General features: G+C 38.2%; 1 protein-coding gene across 1 annotated transcript in view; it reads left to right on the forward strand.

Moving 5' to 3' along the window:
- The window catches only part of Mpped2 (metallophosphoesterase domain containing 2), a 166,801-nt gene that overhangs the window by 71,781 nt on the left and 74,074 nt on the right, over positions 1 to 20,946 (forward strand). The window contains exon 4 of the mRNA XM_090348931.1: positions 18,231 to 18,456. Within this exon, the coding sequence (XP_090205057.1) occupies positions 18,231 to 18,456 (226 nt within the window). The remainder of the gene's footprint in view (positions 1 to 18,230; positions 18,457 to 20,946) is intronic.

Below are 20,946 nucleotides of genomic sequence, written 5' to 3' on the forward strand. Positions count from 1 at the left end.
TTAATAAATGTTCTTGGAATTACTGTCTTTATTTTCTTTATTACAAGAAAAACGGGCAGCTTCCTAAGGCGTGCCTCCTGCTTCTTGCTACCAGCCTTGGTGATTTTACTAATTAACTATTTTGGTTCCCATGCTTCATGGTCTCCTCTCAGTTTAATATTCATGTTAGGGAGAAATTTAACCTTTCAATCAAACCAGTAAAAGAAAATTAAATGAAATCAAGCCTTCAGCTAAGTGCTTTCCCCTTTTATTGTGCTACTCCTGGGGCTTGAACTCTGGGCTTGGGCACTGGGCCTCTTTGTGCTCAAGGCTAGTTCTCTACAACTTGAGCCACTGAGCTATTTCTGGCTTTTTTTTCTGAGTAGTTTATTGGACATGGAATTTTTTGCCCCTGCTGACTTTGAACTGTGATTCTCAATCTCAGCCTCGTGAGTAGCTAGGATTATGCACAAGAAACAAGGAGCGAATAAAACAAGATATGGAGGAACAAAAGAGTGTTGGGAAAATGAATACACACTATATTTTCCCCATGTACTTTTCTTCTAGATGAGAACAACCTTAATTTCTATGTTCACTGTGGAGAGTGTTTCAGTGCAAGTATGACAGAAAAAGTCCATCACAATGGCCACATCTGATGGACTGAAAGTAAATCCTTGAAGCACTTTGTTGAGAAGGATCTTTATGCTATATCCAGTTTCAATGGGAAAACTTTTGATTGGTTAGCAATGTCTGTATACTGTTGGATGAGAATGTACATACCATGTGTTTCTTGATTTAGTATCCTTCATTTTGGTTACATTCACACCCTTTGACTATGGTAGATAGAAAACTGTAATAGTGAGATCATATCCACCTTATATTTTAACTTCCTATGAACAAACCAGACTTGGAAGTATTTCTATTAGAATCTCAAATAACTATGACTTTGACTTGGTGAGATGTTTGAAGTTCCTTTCATATAGGAGGCTGTTCCATGTCTGTTCCAGGAGGTGTCTGGCATGTCTTTGAGATAAGTTGAGGGTAATAAATGAACCAGGCTATTAAGAACACTAAAAAGTATATGTTTATAATGTTTATAATTATGGGATGGATATAGGAAGCAAATTAAGTCCATGAAGAATTCTAATTTTATAACCAGTCTGATGGGAGTTAGCTTTTGAATCTTTTTGAATATTTACTTAGACAGGAATTAATAGATTATGAGAAACCAGTCATTTTAATTCATCTCATTATCTTCCTCAAATCATAGGCAGCTCAGCTCATGTTTTACTGGCTTCAGGATGCTATCTCTTAAACATCACAGCTTCTCACCATTTCCTATGGAGTACTTAAAGATTCAACCCTTTAGAATCTAATTTAGTCCTGTTGAATCATATTCTCTACTGATATAACCTTACATTTCAATTGGAACTTCAATGAGTTCTCATGAAGCCAAGTCACTGCCATGTTCTTGTTCACAATAATATGGTCTGCTGAGTTTGGGAATGAATTTCGCATCCTTTTCAGTATCTTTCAACATGCCATCATCCTCTTCTGCATTCATCATGAACCTTGTAGACTTTATTTGCCTAAACCTCTGTAGAAGAGGTTAATAATTCTTAATTTATGAAGTTTCTGTAAAGACTAAGTAAGTTAATATGCGAGATGTTTTATAACAGATCTGGTGAAAAGTACAAATCATTTTTGTTCGAAGGGCTCTGAGCATCTTTTCCAGAGGCAGTAGATCAAGTTAGGATCTCCTACCATATTGTTTTGTGGTAAATAATAGCAGACACACAGGTATTTGTTCAGTGAAACATTATTAATTAAATAATTTAGGAATCTTCTGGCTTTAAGAAACAAAATGGCTTCAACAACACAGGATTTATTTCCTTATATAACAAGGACTCCAGGATAATGCATTTTCCAGGGTCTAGTTATTTAAGGGTTCAGTAGTATCATCAGAAATCTAGATTTGGGTCTTTTTCCCCACAATTTTTCTCACTTAATCTCAGATGTTCACTTTATTCTAAAGGATGAAAGGTGATTGTCAAGGTTTCAGATATAGCAGGACAATGGAAAAGGAGGACCATTTCCCCAATTTGTCTACAGGAACTCTGAATTATATGGATTATAATCATCAAAGTGGCTTTTTAAAATATTTTTATTATAATTAATAAAGGGCTTACAATTATATTCACCAGATAGAAGGAGCATTACTTCACACACATTAATACCCCTTCTCATGTTTTATCCCCGTTTCCCTCCCTTTACCTCTCCCCTCCTCTTGTTTCCCCCTTCCCTTTCCCTTTCAAATAAATAAATGTATATATAATATACCAGATTACAAGGTAAGATGATGGTAATTATATACAATTCAAGTTCTGGAATAATAATTTTCCAATTGTGTTCTAAGGTTTTAAGGAACCTAACTACCAGTTGTTATGACCCAGAACTCTGTCCTTTGTCCCCAGACTTAATGTGTCTTTACACATGGTAAACTCATTTTCAATTGTGTTTTTCACTCAACCTTCTTTGTAATCTTTTCTTTCTTTTGCCAATCCTGGGGCTTGAACTCAAAGCTTGAGTGCTGTCCCTAAAATCTTTTGCTCAAGGTTAGCACTCTACCACATTGAGCCACAGCTGCACTTCTGCTTTTCTGGTAGTTAAGTGAGATAAGAATCTCACCTGGCTGGCTTAGAACCACCTGAGTAGCTAGGGTTACAGGTGTGAACCACCAGTGCCCAGCCTTCACAATTTTTTTTTTTTATGTACGATGTTTTCCCTGTATTCTCTCCTTTGACACACCATGCAAATAAAAACTACATGTTTCAGAACCAAGATAATAGGATTTTACAACTTCTTGTAAGTCATTGCCCTGGCCATCTTCTAGAGCTGAGAGAAAAATTTCATTAAGGCCTCCACATGACTGAGGTTTCATGAACAGGTTCTGAAAAATCATTGGAATGACCACAGACTAGAATACTGGAAACAAGTAGCAGAGTTTAGTCATGAAGACATCTTCCATAGGACTCTGGGGGCTCTGCCAACAGGCCACACAACCCTCACAGGACTGATTGTCAGTCTGTTTGCTTCTTGTTTGACCTTTGAGTTAAATCATTGTGTTATAGCAAATCTTAAAGTCCCAGAAAATAATCTTGTGCATTAGCTTTAAATCACAGGACTCTGCAAATGGTTTTCTAGGAACAGACCTGTCCAACTCTGCCATATGTATTTTTCTTCACCATGGTTATTTCAATACTGGGCCTTTAATAGACTTTTCTCACTAAGGCACAAAGTTGAGGAAACACACTGTAGAAAGATTTTTGAACATAAGGGGGTTTGAAAAGATTTCAGCTATTCACTGTAGATGATTGTTTCATCTGAGCGCTTTCATGAAAACTAAGATTGTGCTACACTGTTTTGAACCTCTCAGTGTGGAAAGGGGTGGGCTTCCTGCCCTCTTCCATTCTGCTACACACAAGTACAGATCTGTTTCTTACATATCTTTATTTCTTATTGCTCAAGGGAGGGACAGAGAGAAAAATACGGATTCTTCTGAAAGACACCTTACTCAATTGTCTGAACCCTCAGAATCCAATCACTTCCCCAAAGCTCATTCTCTGGTAATTAGGTCCCCAAAACATTAGCCTTCAGAGATCATCTCAGATCAAACAATAACAGAGAGAGTAGCTTAAAGATGAAATCAGAGCACTCCACAGGTTCTATGAAATATGACGAAGGAGTGATTGTGTATGCGCCTCATGGGTTTCTGGAGGATACGAGAAGTTGGTGGTAGATTTAAGAATCGGCTTTCATAATCACAGGCATGGCCTTCAGAAAAGCTACTTTGTTTCTTTGATCTAAAATTTTCTGATCTGAAAAGCAAATTCTATAATTTATCTGTGATTAAGAAAAATAACTTTGCTGGGCACTGGTGGCTCATACCTGTAATCCTTCCTAACTACCCAGGAGGCTGAGATCTGATGATCATGGTTCAAAGCCAATCCAGGCAGGAAAGCCCATGAGGCTCTTACCTCCAGTTAACTATCAGAAAAGGGAAGTAGAGCTATGGCTCAAAGTGGTAGCATGCTATCCTTGAGTAAGAAATCTTAAGGACAGCATCAACACCCTGATTTCACACCCCACACTGACCAAAAGAAAGAAAAGAGAAGAAAGAAAAAGTAGAAGAAGTTATCTTGATCATGGTGTGATGTAGTGAAAGAGTAGAAGCTTAGTCTGCAAAATCAGGTATTCTGTCTCACAGCTAAGTCACTGGGTGACCTTACAAGAGTTATGTTGTCAGTATGTCTCAGTTTCCCAGTCTATAGGAGGAATGATTCTGATCTATGAAGACTTTGCAAGGTTCGAATTTCAAAAAGGCTGGAATTAAAAGATAAGAGGTTAGTAGCACCCTGCTGTTCCTTGATTCCCCACCCCCCCCCCCCCCCGTTGGAAGCAAAAGGAAAGAGCTCACCCAGCACATAAATTAGAATGGATTCTTTCATGTGACCCAGTGACTTGAGGGCCTGAGAAGATACACAGGATTGTCCTGTGTGGGCTTGGGCCATAGGCTCATTTATAAACAGTAGTCTCTACAAAACCAGCTGTCAAAACAGTAGCGAACTGCCTGAGAGGATTTTGGTGAAACTTTCTGATGAAGAGATCCAGCAAAGAAATACACTGTCTTCATATAATGAACGACCATTCCATTAACTCCTTCTATTGAGTCTGAATCCTGGGGACAAAGCCTAGAAAAAAAAACCCAACACTTTAGTGAGCAATGTTAAACATAAAACAATATTTTATTTTTCTCTTTGGAAATAGTAACACATTTGGGGGAGATATGTAAATTTTATTTATTCAGTTAAACATTCGTCCTTTAACAAAATTGTGTCTTTAGTATACATTAGCAAATCTCTTTGCCCCTTGGGGCAACACAGAATTTGAATTTTCCCTTATGACTTATTTTTATAATCAGATTTTGCTGAGCATAGTGACTTACATCTGTAATCTCAGTGCTCAGAGGATTGAAAGAAAGAGGAGTTTAAGGGCAGTTTGCGCAAGACCTTGTCTCAATTTTTTAAAATAATAAATAAGGAAAATAGAAAACAAGCACCATTCTTGGAAAAGAGATCAGATTTATTATTTCATGAGTAAATAAACGCAACAGCTCAGGATGTATAGCATTGATAATACCCTAGAAAAATTTAATATATAGGATTTATAATGTAATAAAGACATGCAGAATATGAAATGGAGATACAAACTACTCATATCTGTGTGATTCTTAGCAGAATGGAATAATTTATTCATTCATCCAGTCATTTTGATAGCTAATTATTGAAGCCTGATGTGAACACACAAGTGAATAGAAAATAGCAGGACTTTCTGAAGGTCCTCAGTTGGATAGAATGAAACCTATAGACAAATTCTCCTGTGAGCTGCAAGTACTTGGCAAGCTTAGAGCTCAAGATGTGAGTCGAGGAGTGATGTATAGGGGCCATATCATGAAGAGTTCTATATTCCACTTGAGGGAGTTTGGCTTTTTGTTGGCAGGTGATGCCAGAGAACTCAAAAAGGTTTCCTAGTAGGTGGACATGTGTGTATATGCGATCAGATGTGTGTGTGGTTGATCACCCCGGCTTCAGTGCAGGAAGCATTAAGCAAATGCTTCTATAAGGGTGTGTGAATTTGCTAGGTCTACCATAGCAAGATACCAGGTTGGGTGGCTCACACAACTGACACTTATTTTCTCATAGTTCTGGAGGCTAGAAATCAAGGTCAAGACCTCAGATTTCTCCTGAGGGTTCTTTCCCTAGGCTTTCGGATGGCTATCGTCTTTCTGTGTCCTCACATGGCCTTTCAATGTGCATTTGAACCCTGAAGGCTGTTAGGCCATGTTTCTTCACACTCCAATGAGATTGGATTAGGCCCCATGCTAATGGCTTCCCTTCAACTTTATCACCTCTCTTAAGACCCTGCCTCTAGATATGAAGGTACTGAGGCTGAGATGAATTTTGGGGAGACATATGCAGCCTATAACATAAGTCAACCAAAAAATCAGGGGGAAAAAAATCTATGTTTTGTCAGAGGATAGAGGTATGCCTGATAAAGGACAGAAAGTGATATGTGTTGTACCAAACCATTTAAGGTAAAAATGAGTGTATTTATCTGAAAGGGAAAGAGACCTGCACAGAACAAGTCCTGTTTGTTTGCTTATGTTACTGTGTTACTGGGAACAATGTTCTGCACTCCATCTTTGTTCTGTCTTCAAATGTTTAGTTGAATTATTGAAAAGGAGACCTTTAAAGAACACCTGATGCCTAATGTATAGTACTCATGCTAAAACATGGACTTAAGAAGTAATAGTAAATTTATCACTTGAGCTATAAGCAGCCTTAAGAGGCATTTGAATCAGGAAAGAGGATCTGGACTTCCTTTTCTATGCCCAGGAGCCTTGGGCTTCAAGTACTATATGGAACTTTCCAGGAGTCCTTGTGTGCTACAGAATTCCACTATGTATTCTAAACTTTATCATTACAGAAGGCTGTGGCATAGGCTACCAGGCTATTTTTCAGCAAGACTCATGGAACCACATGAGTACAATGGAACCACACTTTACCTGAAGGAGACTTCATGCCTTCACACCAACAGAAAGTCCTTAGTAGCTCTAGTTAAGTGAGGTTCTCATTAGTAAAACTGGTTGCCAGTTGACAGGCAAGGAAAAGCAGACACAGAAGAAATAGCTGTGGTCTCCATTCTTTCTATCTCATCACTGTCACTATTGATCAAAATAACCTTTCCTGAGAGGTTTCTCTTAAATTTTATTTTCAAAATGCTCCACTAAAATTTTGACTTAGAAAATGAGAAGAGTCCGTTTTATTTGGATCCTAAATTTTCTTCTGTGCAGCTTCCTGTCCAGAGTACGAATTATTCAAATTGACATGGGACACATGTGCAAAGTAATATCCCCTTTCGTAGGCACTTCCTAAAATTTCAAGATCATCTGTGGAGTGGATTAGATTATACAGGGAGTGGGGACCCTGGAAAGAAAATAGAATTGTGTATTGATGCCTTCTGAAATATTATTTGATGGCAATAAAATATTCCCTGAAATTCCCTTCAGAGGGGAGAAAATGGAGTTTGTTTGCAGTAATTGCATTTTCTAGTATTTCCTCTCACACTTTCCAATATAAGCCAACTGGAACCTATGATTTGGTTTTGCTTATTGGCAGAAGTACCATGTAAATTGATCTGTGATGCATTTAAAGAAGATGCTTTGAAAGTTTGGAAATTGAGATGGCTTTTTCTTATTAGATTTCCAGAGTATTAGGGTTCATTTCTATATTTTAGTCTAATGTAATATTAGCCAAATATGTTCTTTTTCAATTTAGTTTTAATCAAGTTCTGGAAGACCATTTTCATCTAGCCCCAGTGGTGCAGTTAAAGGAGAGATTTTATTTCCACTGTCAACCCTCCATTTCTGCTTCTGTGGCCCCTCCCCTGCACACTGGCAACTTACATTTGTGCAGCTTGAACATTCTTTCTGCACACAAAAAAGTAGCTATAGTTTTTATGGAAGGATTTCCATTCCTATCTTCAAGGTTAAGGAGGGGAAGAAAATAAAAGCCTCTACAATTATTTCTGTTAAAGAGATATGGCCTTTATGCCTTGTGTTATTTTTGTTTAATTTGATTGTCATCATATTTAATGGTGTATTTGCATTTGTTTCTTTAGTTATTTTGTAGAATAATTGCCACTTAATTTTACAATTATTGCTAGAAGGAACACCTTTTTCTCAGTTGGTTTTTAAAGGCTTTGCAGGGGGGAAAGGCAGCACATCGTTCTTTAGTTCATCATAGATTTTTGTCATTTGATACTTCTAGTTTGGTAAACATACATATTGAATACGCTTTCAAAGTGGGTCCTTAATCCTGAGTGAAGTTACAGCGTGAAATAAAGGATAAAATGAGTAAATTTTAACCATCATCATATTTTGTATATCAATTATTTTATTAAGTCCTTCCTGACATGGCTAATTTTAATATCCACTTTGTAAGATCTATGGTCATTCCTTTTTTATTTGTCCTGATGGATCTTATCAAGGTTAAATAGTATGTTTTGAATTTGAGTGTCACTGGAAATAAGTGACAGAATTCATAAGTGGGTCCTATGGTCTGATTGTCCTATAGTCGCATATCCCTATGAGCTCAAGTGACATACACGAGCCCATGTCTGATAAGACAATGTTTTCATCTATTTTTCTTAAGTGTATAACATATCTGGTGACTCCTGGGACTCCTTTTTTTTAATGAAGGAAGTTGAGGAAGGGCCAGGAGCTTTTTAGTTATGGCTTCTAACACTAATTCCTGCAGCAGAATTCCTACTCTCAGACTCTCACCCAGCATTTCCTGCATTCTCCTGGCTTTCTGGCTCAGTCTTGATATCATTGTAATATAGTTTTCTGTGTTTAATATTTCTTAGACTTGGTTTCCCATTGCAAGCATGGAAGAAACCCTAATGCATGAGTTTCAGAGGAGAAGGTAGCAGTCTGAACCTGCTGTGTGGCTCCTTCAGCAAGTGTGAGTATTAACGTGAGAGCTGTCAGGACTTGTGAAAGTTAATGGAGCCTGACGGGGGACAGACTGAGGTCAGAGACGGAGCTTGCCCTGACTGAATGTTTCTGGTGGTTTTGCCGCTGAGGCAAGTGAGTGAAAATGTGGAGGCAAGAGGAATTCATGGAGATCCCCTGGTTTGTTTAACGAGTAGGCAGGGAGCACCAACTAAGTGTTAAGAGGACCTCAGGGAAAGGTGGCTTCTCTTCTTCAGCACTCATATTTCTAGGATGGACTGAGTATTTCCAGGCAGGATCCAGACCTTCTCTGCTATCAGCCCTTGGTAATCGCCAAGTAAGGAATTGAGATGTAGTGACTATTGGCTTATTTCAGAATCTCTGACTTCTTTTGTACACTCAACGTTGGTGTTACATTTTTTTTCCCTTTCATTTTCAACAGAATTTTCTACTTGACCAATTTTAGCTCCAGGTTATTCTTCATTCCTCAGTGGGTAAGACTGCCTTAGAAGTTTCAGTATTTTTCCATGTTCTTCCTAGAGCTGCTATATTAAAAACATAATTTTAAGCATGAAAAATTTCTCGTATTCTGTCTCTCAAGTATCATATGGTTTCTTTATGTGACTGGGTGATCAAGACCAGTACTTTAAAATACATTCCTAGCACTGCCCCATCCTGGCTAACAGTTTCAGAAATGTGTTCAAAATCTAATACATCTATTTGTTTATAAATAGTCTTGCGATAACAGGACTGTAGCTGTTGAATTCTTCTTCAGGTGTGCGTGCGTGTGTGTGTGTGTGTGTGTGTGTGTGTGTGTGTGTGTGCGTGCGTGTGCCAGCGCTGGGGCTTGGACTCCATGCCTGGAAACTGTGCCTTAGTGTTTTCCCTCAATGCTGGTGTTCTATCACTTGAGTACAGCCACCCTTCTGGCATTTTTTGGTTAATTGGTGATAAAGAATCACATGGATTTTCCTAACTGGGCTGCTTTAAATCTCAATTCTCAGATCATGGCCTCCTCAGTAGCTAGGATTTCAGCTACTGTGAGCCACTGGAGCCCACCTTGGGTTCATCTTAGTCCTAGAAAGTGAGAGTAGTTTCTATCCTATTGTGCTTATGAGTCTGAATTTCCTGGGTAAGTTCTGCTTCTGTCTTGTCATCTTGCTATTGTTTTTCTTTCTGTTACAGACTGAGCTTGCTTGTGCAGAATCTTATATTACAGATGATTCTTCATACATTTTCAAAATTTATAATTTTGGAGAATGGTCAGGAATGAGCTTAGAGATTGGAGATCTTAAATTGTATTTATGGAATTCAGTTTTCTTTAATTGACAAAATCTATGATGGCTTTTGGATGCTTGCTGTCACTGAAAACTATGGTTCTTGGCTTTAGCTGAAGAATTACAATTACAATTACCTTTATCACTTTCTTAGTTGAAAAAGAAATTGGTTGTGGGGAATGTGGGTCATTGTCGTTAGCCATAAAATGACAAACTCTTTGGGTTGCCCTATTTGTAGAATCCCCATTTGGGAAGAGTGAAGAATCTGAGACAAGAGCAAGTGGAAGGCACAGTCCTAGGAAAAGTAAATGTACTGAAACTGACCTTGGATATTGATTTGATCTGAACTTGAATTGTCTAGGGAAATACATTCTATAATAACTCAGCAGAAAAATAAGTTGCAGTTATATGAGACTTCATTCGGGGCACTTTCTTCTTTATTGGGAGAGAGACGAGCTAGCCAGAGAATCTAAGTTTGGTCACTGTAAGAAAAAATATTATATATATATATATATACTATATATGTTATATATAAGTGTATATGTATGTGTGTGCATATATATGTACTTTAAAACTGATATGTATGTTCCATGATCTCACTATTTTTCACTGATTTCTGTCAAGTCCATTCAGTTCAAAGGTTCCTTTCTTTTTGTATTTTATTGTGGTGGTAATGTATAGAGGAGTTACAGTTACATTGGTCAGGTAGTAGGTATATTATTTCTTGAACACTGATACCCCTTCTCATGTTTTGTTCCCCTTTGCCTCTCCCCAGCTCCTCCCAATCATCTTGTTTTTCTCCTTCCTTTCCCTATTACAAATAAACAAGTAAATGTATATATAGTATACAAAGATTCCTTTTAAGCCTTTGTAGTCCATAGATGTATTTGGGCTTATTCACACCTCCATTCTTCTTTCCAAGTTTTAGCCTAGTTCTTACAGTCAACAACAACAAAAGATTATATGCTGGGGTCTCAGATAAAGTTAGTCCTCCTTTCCTTGGGTAGGCTCCCAAGTTCTCCTAGGAGGTAGCAGGCAAGAAATTAACTAACAGCTGAAATAGCATTTGGAAAATGCCTTAATTGAGCCAAGATATGTGTTGTCATAGCATGAGTCTGGCTCTGCCCTCATGTTCTATGGAGAAAAAGCCTAGAAAGGAAGGGCAGTAAAAACATCCAGAACAGAGGTTTCTGTTTCATGATCCATACTACACCCTCCCCCCACACACACACCTACATACACATATATATATATATCCCATAGCACATATATCAATGTAGATGAGCAATTGACATGAGGAAGACTTAAGACTATCTTAAACAAGACTTTGTCAGTTATTACAACTTTGGGTTCATCTAAAAGAATAGTTGCCTGTGAGATGAAAGAGGTATAGTCTTGTCTCATTTGTACCTGCAACATGGCTGTGAATTTGCATGGTAAGTAGCAGCATGTCTCTGGCAGTGTTTTTCTTTTTTCTTTTTCCTACAAAACAGAATCAATTGAATCCATAGTCTTACTTTATCATTTTCTTTAAGGCAGGGGTAACAGTTTATAAATTAAATCTTTCTCCAAATTAGAAAAAGTCAAGGAACAGAGAACCGAGGAGCAGCTTCCTCCCATATGCTCTCTGATTTTCTTCATGTTGTTTGCTCCACTCATGAAGAGGTTGCACAGAACTCGGCTTTCTTTGTTTTTTTTTTCTATTTTATTATTATTATTATTATTATTATTATTATTATTATTATTGTGAAGTTGGGCAATGAGTACATTTTGTTTTGAACATGGTGATCCCTTCCCTCATTTTTCCCCAGATTTTTCGCTCCCGAACCTCCCCACCCCCTCCTCCTTGCCAAGTTGTATAGTTTGTTTCCAACATAGTGTCTAGTGAGTCTCAGCCTTCCACAGAAGGCTGTCCTGGGGGCCCTCTTGACTCATGTGATTCATGGGAGTTACCTACTATAGGCAGCACATTTAGTATCTTACATGTTATTGACATGGAAGCTAACATGGATAGAGTTGCTCTGTGTATGCTTTAAACTTGCATTAGACCCTTACATAGCTGAATGATTTTAACTTTTCCAGATGTTCCATACATCCCAATCCTTGTGACATACTCACAGAAAGAGTACTCTTAGTAAATCATAGCAGCATATGTTTGTAATCCTAGCACTCAGTAGGCTGAGACTGGAAGATTACAAGTTTTGAGGCCATCCTGAACTCCATAGAAAGAAGCTGTCTTAGGGGTAAAAAAAAAAAAAGACAAGAAAATGGGGAGAAAAAAAGCCACCACTATTTGATTATAAGAAGAAATCAGATACATTTTAAGCTAGATACATTTTAAGCTTGAGAGAAATGGAGTCTGATGTTATTTACCTGAGTTTCTGCTGTTGATTTATAGTTGAGTGTCCAGATCTTCTCATCTTCTGTATTCAGTGATTATTGAAATAAATGGGATTGGACCAAGGAGGAAAGAAGCAAAATGCTCAGGGAATGTATTATGCTGATTAGTATCTCTCCAATAGAGGGGATTTCTGGGTCTTGTGTGCAGTTTGAAGCCCCCCAGATCCCACCCATCTTTACCTATGGACCAGCTGCCTATTGACCTTGCTAAGACTTTTTTTTGTTCTGAGGACATATTGGACCATTGCTATCTTTTGCCATTAAAAATAATAAGTTTTCCTTCTCATTTTCTCTGAGGGTAGTGCCATTGTGACTGGCACCAAGGAGTAAGCTCATTTGTGAATAAATTAATACTTAATTGAATGATGGTTGAGAAGAGTAATCGTCACTATCAAAACAATAGCAATATGGGTAATGTAATATGTGTATGTATGTGTGTGAGTGTCTATATGAGTATACCATAACTGTGATTCTTTAAAGTAATGATCCTTAGGATTTTGCCTTCCCAATAGTTAGTATTCAAGCCTGAGCCACTGGCTCTGGATTATAGCTCAGGTCTTTTGGAATGACTAGAAAGTGTCAGAACGCATGCAGATTCTTTATATGCAAAACACTGTTTAATTCTCTGCCAAACTTAGATATAGTATTTAACTTTCTCCTACTGATATTAAGGGAAGTGTAGCTTACAGAGGATTAATTCAGTGTTAGTTGACTAGCTCAGACATCAGGGGGACAGAATAGAGCAGCTTATAAGGGCCTAAATTTGGGAAGAAAAGGTGACACTGAATTACTCTTTGTCACAGTTGATATTGGCAAGCTCAATGTGTGGAATTCTTAGGAAGTACCTGGTGAATTTTGGTGAGGTTCATTCATTTCATCACTTATTCGGTATATGTAATCTGAGAGCCTATCATTAGGAAGTGTTGTATAATGTAGACCAAACAAGGAACCATGTGCTGTACTTTATGCCTTTAAGTCTAAGGGGAGATATTTGCATGTAAAAGCAAAAGTAGAAAATGGAACAGTGAGTTGATTTAAACAGTTTGTTTACTTTCAAAGCGTTATCTCGCTTTATCTTTGTAACTGGCTACCATTTCCATTCCCATTCTGAAAATATAGTTTGGCAAATGTAAGAAATTTTTCTAAGGTCTTATAGTTAACACATGGCGGTGCCTGCAGGGGTCTGAGAAGTCATGGAGTTGGACAGAGAGATGAGGAAGAAGAGAGGGAGAAGGAGAAGTTGGCACCGAATCCACAGTCAATGGAATGGATACTTTCAGACAGTGAGGTCACAGAGAGAGGATCAGCCCATTGAGAACTGAGAAAAAGCTTTGCCCTTGGACCTTATGTAGGGTGTTACCAAGGACCTTTCCAAGAAACTTGTAGAAAAGAATGGAAACAGAAGCCAGACTGTTGTGGAGTAATTGCTGAGTAGCTATTTGTCTGCAGGTTGTTTAATTTAATAATACAGTGGCCCATCAAGCAAAGTAAAAGCCAAATAAAACATGGAAAATGGTCAGATAGGAGACAGGAACAGGAAGATAGACTGGAGAAAGGACATCAGAATTATCTGATCTTTTAATTTTTCAAAAGAGGCCGAACCCCAGGTGTGTGTGTGTGTGTATGTGTTTGTGTGTGTCTGTTTGTGTAATAGTGTGAAACTCTTCTGCCTATACTGGCTTTGAACTAGGACCTCCAGACTCCTGAGAAGCTAGGATCAAAAGCATAAGCCACCATCTCCCAGCTGATTAGCTAATTTTTTGAAAAGTACAACTTAGTCGAGAGCAAACCATAACATATCAAAAGATTGGTTTTGAGCCTACCAGCTGGGGCTTTTGGCATCCCCATTTCCAGAAGTTTAAAGCTAAATGAGAAAGCATCTCCAAGAAGCAGCAGGGTCAAATTCTGTTTAAGATCACTATTGATACAGCACATGGCTGGGTACATCTCAAAGGTTGCTTGTGGTTTGCCTTATTTTGTTATTGTGATGAGTAAACATAAACCCACAGGGAAATTCCACAGTTATAGAGGATCCCAAAATAGCAAAGAAAAGAGGAAAGACAAAAGGTGCCAGTGGATACAGAAGAAATAAAGTTAAGTGATCAACTATTTGAAAAATACATACAGATGAGATGACAGGAAAGTAAAGAAGAAGAGGTGAAGAGATCCTACCTCCATCTTCATCCTGGGATAAGGGACTATATTGTACATCCAGTGAGGATTATAAAAAATCTGGGAGCTGTAGAAGCATCTAGAAAATATTTCATGTTGGCTGCTTTGGTGATTGGGTGGGGGCAAGAATGTAGAATAGCACTGAGGACCCACTTGACTTTCATTTCATCAGTATCTAATTCTGGGTCACGATATTGCCAGATTCCTGTAGACTCACATGCCATTGCTAATTACTTATCAACTCACTTGTACTACATAGCTCTACCCTGAGCCGGTGTGCTGATTCCCATTTCATTCATGCACTTGGTGCCATCATAATATAGTTTTCCTGCATATAGTTTTCCCTTTACTATTTCTAGGAAATTGTGAATTCTGTGGTACTGTCGGCTACTAAGTAACAAACCATAACACTTTCTCAGAGACAACTTCTTGTATACAGAAATGGAAAAATGATGCAAAATATGATTGTATGGTTATATTTTTCAAACAGGTATTTTTTAACTATACAAAACTACTTGATATTGTCATAAAGGACTCATGTCCATTTCACCTAAAATATTTTTGTCCATCGTTAATAGAACACATACCATATTTGAGGAAAGATAGAATTCGCTAGTTGATAGAATTCTTTAAGTTAATTAGAGTGAGGAGATTTTCTACATTAGATTAATTGTGTATAGCTTTAGTTTTTATTCACATGAATTGACTTAGATGGCCTGATCAGAATAAAATGGATAAAAACAGGCACCTCTTTGTCTGATTATTTGAAAGTGACACTATTTGAATACCAAGAAGTTTGAAGCTTGACTACAGAGCCTTCCAAATTAATCTAGTATAAAAAAAAGAAAATGCCATCAAGTAACAGGAGATTTGTCTGCCACCCTGTTTACACTTTTCATATAAAACATAAAGGTTGGCAGATTATAGAAGAAAGGTCAGTTCAAGAAAAAAAAATATGTCAGACAATTTCATAACATAGGTAACAGAGGATGGGAGTTGGAGACTGCTATTGGATTCTCAGGAAGAGATGAGTCTGCTGGTGATGTGTAAATATCATCGCTGATTCTGCAGCGGTTCATTTTGGTGGACACTCTATGCTGAGTCTTCAAAATTTGATTTAAAAAACACTGAGGATGCCTGTCTTCTGGGGGAAGATTTACTTTGCAACAGTTTTTCCTTTTTCCTTTCTTCCTCTCAGAGAGAAGGAAGGAAGGAAGGAAGGAAGGAAGGAAGGAAGGAAGGAAGGAAGGAAGGAAGGAAGGAAGGAAGAAGGAAGCAAGGAAGGAAGGAAGGAAAGAAAGAAAGAAAGAAAGAAAGAAAGAAAGAAAGAAAGAAAGAAAGAAAGAAAGAAGGAAGGAAGGAAGGAAGGAAGGAAGGAAAGAAGCCCAAATGAGAAATATTTACTTCTTTTGCTCCATGTCTCTTTCATCCATTTTAAACTAAGGCTGCAAAATGAGGGCAGAAAGGGAACCTGTGCCCCTTTCCAAGAGCTTTAGTGTGTAATGAAAGGACTGGCAGTGAGTCTATCATCATGAATGATTAAAGAAGAGCTGGACAACCACAGTGTGATGTGTACAAGTAGAGAAGCTCAAAGATTCGCAAAAGTGTATCTGCAGATTTCAGTGCAAGCAAACATTGGAGCCAGTTTTGGTTTGGGAACAACGGCAAATCTTAAGGTGCAGGATGCAGACATGATTATTATTGAGGTGTGAGGTCTCACAGATTTCCAGCATGTGCAATGATGGGAATTTGTCGCCCTGTTAATCCATCTTGCATCTGAACTTCAAGTGTAAGAATTGTGCAAAATACCATCACCACTCTATCAAAGGAGCTTGCAACTCGCATCACACTCCTAATTGACAAACATGCATATACATGTATTTGAGAGAAGTTTCTTATTTTTGGTGAACTCTTCAGCACAGACTTGCAAAGAACTGAGGCCAAAGGTAGCACCACGCAGCGTGTGGGCTGTGAATAGAGGCTGTCCCTCAATTCAAGGCCTCAGTCATTCTGCAACCTTAATTTCTGTCAGATGACTTTCATCTCTCTGTTAAGCTTCCCATCAATGCACATCTTATACATGCAATTATGTGACCACAAGGAACTGAGAAATGAAGAGCTAGAAATTGCAGTACAAAATTTAACTTCAGTCTTTAAAACCACATTAATGATCATAGATATAGTCTCAGTGTGCTACAGAGAAGGTGAGGTCCAGTGCAGTACCTTACTGTTGGCATTGCAGAAATGCAAGTGGCATGGATGGCACAACATGCCATACCTCCACACCTTAAAAATCAAAAACAAAAAGATAGAAAATTGCTCTTCCTTACTAAGATTTCTTCATTAAATCACTGACTATGGCTTACTGGTAAGGACCAATTCTTACCACAAGTGTATCCAATTTCCTGCTAGTGTCAACATTAATTGTTCCTGGAAGAGCAAGAAATATTAATTTTGCATTGGATTCAGGATCCTTAGGAAGCTGGAATTAGAGATGCCATCGTCCCTACCAATCTCCTTTTCCTCCAAACTACAACAGCTGCCCAATAGTGACACTTGAGGAGTGGGTAATGACAAGAGTAGAGAAAAAGGCATTAATCTCAGGATGGGGACAGCTGCCCGGCACTATTTCCCTTTGGATTTTGTTTCTTATAGCATCAGAGTGAGTTATTAATATGTATGATCTGTACTTTATTCAAACATTATAAATCTATGCAGAAGTCTGGTGTTTGGGTTTTCCTTTATAGCTTTCATTCTTCTTCCCAGAATTATCTCATTTCGATCGGGAAACTTTTGCATAAAAAGCACCCCTGAAGAACTCCTATTTCCATACCATAAATATTAAACGGGGGTTAAGCTTTACACTTTCGTCTCTCATCCCAACAGGAAGAAAGTTAGTCTTCCAATCGGGGTGAGGGTGCTTAATAACGTTCTTTTTATTCACAAGCCACAAGGTACACTTAAAATTTGACTTGCAATAGGAAAATGTACTGTATGATCTCTTTCATGTGTGCATATTTTAGACTGCCTGGCTAGTACATGCATTTTGTTTGAATGCTATACTAAAACTCAAGCATTTATTTTTATTTTTTTTCACATTTTTAATCTTTTATTTTTTTTCTTTTTTTTATTGTAATTAGTAAAAGGGTTACATGATATTTGCCAGATAGAAGGTGCATTAATTCACATACATTGATACCCTTTTACATGTCTTGGTACCCATTTCCCTCCCCCCCACACCCCCACCCGTCTTGGTTTTCCCCCCTTCCCTATCAAATTTCAAATATCCAAATACAAATAAATTCAATATATCAGATAACAAAGTGAGATACTATACCAATATGAAACTCAAGCATTTATAAAACTCATTAAGAATGGTTGATTTTCTTACTTTGGGAGGAACTAAACCAAGTCTAGGTGCTCTCTTATGGATCATATTAAAGTCTTTTTTCACTGGGAAATTATAAAGCATGGATTCATTACTGTGTGCGTTCATCACAGTGAGACTGCAGATACAGAGAAGGGAAATGGAACTCGAAAGCTTAATGTCTTCTTAGTAGCTTTTTTGCTTCCTATCTCCTGTTTATTGTCATTTTGTTAGCATAAAAGAGTCATCATAAATTTTGGTGCACATAGAAATAGAAATGTGTGAGCTATTTCATTTGAGTGAACTTCCTGCTAATCACACAGTCTCTGCTGTTGTACATAGTAATGGAAAATGAACGTGCTAATTGGTACTTTCTCTCTCTCTCTCTCTCTCTCTCTCTCTCTCTCTCTCTCTCTCTCTCTCTCTCTCTCTCTCTCTCTCTCTCTCTTTCTTATTTCAGGAAACCTGCCCTATGAATATAAAATAGTGATTGCTGGGAATCATGAACTGACATTCGACAAGGAATTCATGGCAGACCTTGTTAAACAGGACTACTACCGTTTTCCTTCTGTGTCCAAATTGAAACCAGAGGACTTTGACAATGTTCAATCCCTCCTGACAAATAGTATTTACTTGCAAGATTCAGAGGTAACCGTGAAGGGATTCAGGATATACGGTGCACCTTGGTAAGTGTTTACTCCAGCAGTCTCCCTTCCATTTTATCCTTTAAAAAAAAAGGGCACCAAGAAAGCAAGGTTTGGACTTTAGATCCTTTAAACAAAAGTGATTAGATTGAAAGGGAAACACATCTCCAGTACAATTGCAGGACAATGTTGTTTATGGGGTGAAACAGATTTTCAGCCAGAGCAATGGAAGAAGGGCTTTGTGAGATATGTCTATATTTATGTGATCAGAGCCTTCTGTGTGTTTGTGTGACCCTAAAGGTCTGGAGGAAGTTACCATAGCATTGTTCACACAGACTTGGTTACTTGGAACATTCCATCTTAGGTAGCTCGTTTTCCAGTCCTTGAAGCAGTTAAAAGATCATACTTAAACTATGGTTTTCCAAATCTCTCTACACCACAGAATTACCACCTTTGTTCAAAAAGTGCTGCCCCCACCCCTAAATCCCTTTGATTCTCCTCCCTTAAGTAAGCCCCTGAAACGGGTTATTTTTTTTTTCTTTTAAGTTCCCCAGAGGAGGCAGCTCCTTATTTCATTTGGAAGTTATTAGTTGAGAGCTCAAAACTAGTTCTAGAAAACTGGAAGCAGCTCTTGATCCCCAGACTTGCTCTGGATCTTGGCTGTCTGGGGTATCAGATATAGAGTTTGAAAGAGGGTACTTCACTGTGGCTGAACTTTAGCTTTTATGTCTATAAGATGGTGAAAGTAATGTCTACTTCAGGAGATTATTATAAGAATTCAATAGGTGACATTTTGATTAGACTTGGGACAGAGCTTCGTCAATTTGTGAGAAAAATAATTGTATCATTCTTTCTGCTCCTGACTCTGCCTTTTATGTGGAAAGTCATTAAGCATCAGCATCAGTGTTTTCAATCTTCACAATGAGTATATTGGATCAGACAATTATCAATATCAGAGAACTCTAGGATTTTGTTGTTGTTGTTGTTGGAATTCAGGCCTTTTAGGGCCCATACACCACTGCTTTGAGCCATGTCTCTAGTCCTCTTTGCTGTGGTGACCCTTTTGTTTTTTGGCCAGTCCTGGGGCTCAAACTTTGTGCCTGAGCACTGTCCCTGAGCTTCTATGTTCAAGGCTAGCACTCTACCGCTTGAGCCACAACTCCACTTCTTGCTCTTTGTGGTTAATTGGGCATAAGTCTCATAGACTTTATTGCCTAGGCTGGATTTGAATTTCAGTCCTCAGATCTGTCTCCTAAATAGCTAAGATTATAGGCATAAACCAGTAACACCTGGTACTGTGATTATTTTTCAGTTAGAGACTCGTTCTTTACCTGGGCCAGCTTGGATTGCAATCCTCCTGTTTATATTTCCCACTGTAATGGAGATGATGGGTATATATCACCACACCACTTTTTCTCATTTGAGGTAGGGTCTTGAAAACAATTTTTGTTTTGGTTTGGTTTTTGTTTTTGAGCTGGCCTGGAACCTTGATTATTTTTTTCCAATCTTAACCTCTCTGGCAGCTGAAATGATAGAGTTTCAGATAGGGATCTTGTGAACTTTTTGAATAGACTGATCTCTAATCACAGTCCTCCTGGCCTCTGTCTCTTGAGTATAGTGAATTATTGGTATGAGCCATAGCCACCTGGCTTAAGGAAAAAAAAGAGCATTTGAGCCTCCTTTGTGTATATTGAATAAAAGAAACAACCGTTAATCATCTCATCTGAAAAACCATACCAGACCTATGAGGAGTTCTCAATAGAGCCAGAAAGGCAGGCAGAGCGAATTCAGACTGACCCTCCTCTTTTTTGACAGTTCTATTTGTCTTCTGTAAAACAGAAAGCTGAGTTATTTTCTGCAGTTGTTTTCTCCTTTCTAGTTGGATTGGATTGAAACCAGAAGGCCTCATGAGTGACTATATAGGCAATATATTTGTTTAAAATCCATCTGACAATGATGGTGAGCCCTTGATTAAATACTATATGTGAAGCACTCTTCGAAGTTCATTATATATTATCTCAATTAATCCTTAAAATACCTTTAGGAGATAGGCACTCTTATGATTCTCACTTGGCACAAACAGGTGGTTCGGTAACACCATGGGCAGAAAGTGGTGGCTTTATGATCTCAGCTCAGCAAGTCTGTCTTCAGGGAATTCAGTTAGGCTGAGGTGGTTGTAATGTTAGCAACATTAGTGGTTATACTCTGCAGATTCTGCTTAAATCCAGCTTTATTAATGCCCACAAATTTATTTTTTTTATACCCAAGAAGGTGTGAAAGGGCAAGAGAAACGAGTTCTACCCACCTATCAGCTGAACGCTCATCTTGAGATACTGTAAGATGTTATTACTGTAGACTGGTCTGGATATAGTGCATTTCTGACTTTAAAATCCAGAGTTTTGGGGCCGGGAGTTTGGCCTAGTGGTAGAGTGCTTGCCTAGCATGCATGAAGACCCGGGTACCACATACATAGTAAAAAGCCAGAAGTGGTGCTGAGGCTCAAGTGGTAGAGTGCTAGCCTTGAGAAAGTTC

This window comes from Megascapheus bottae, chromosome 16 (assembly GCF_031878675.1).
Source record: "Megascapheus bottae isolate mThoBot1 chromosome 16, mThoBot2.hap1, whole genome shotgun sequence".
Classification (NCBI taxonomy): domain Eukaryota; kingdom Metazoa; phylum Chordata; class Mammalia; order Rodentia; family Geomyidae; genus Megascapheus; species Megascapheus bottae.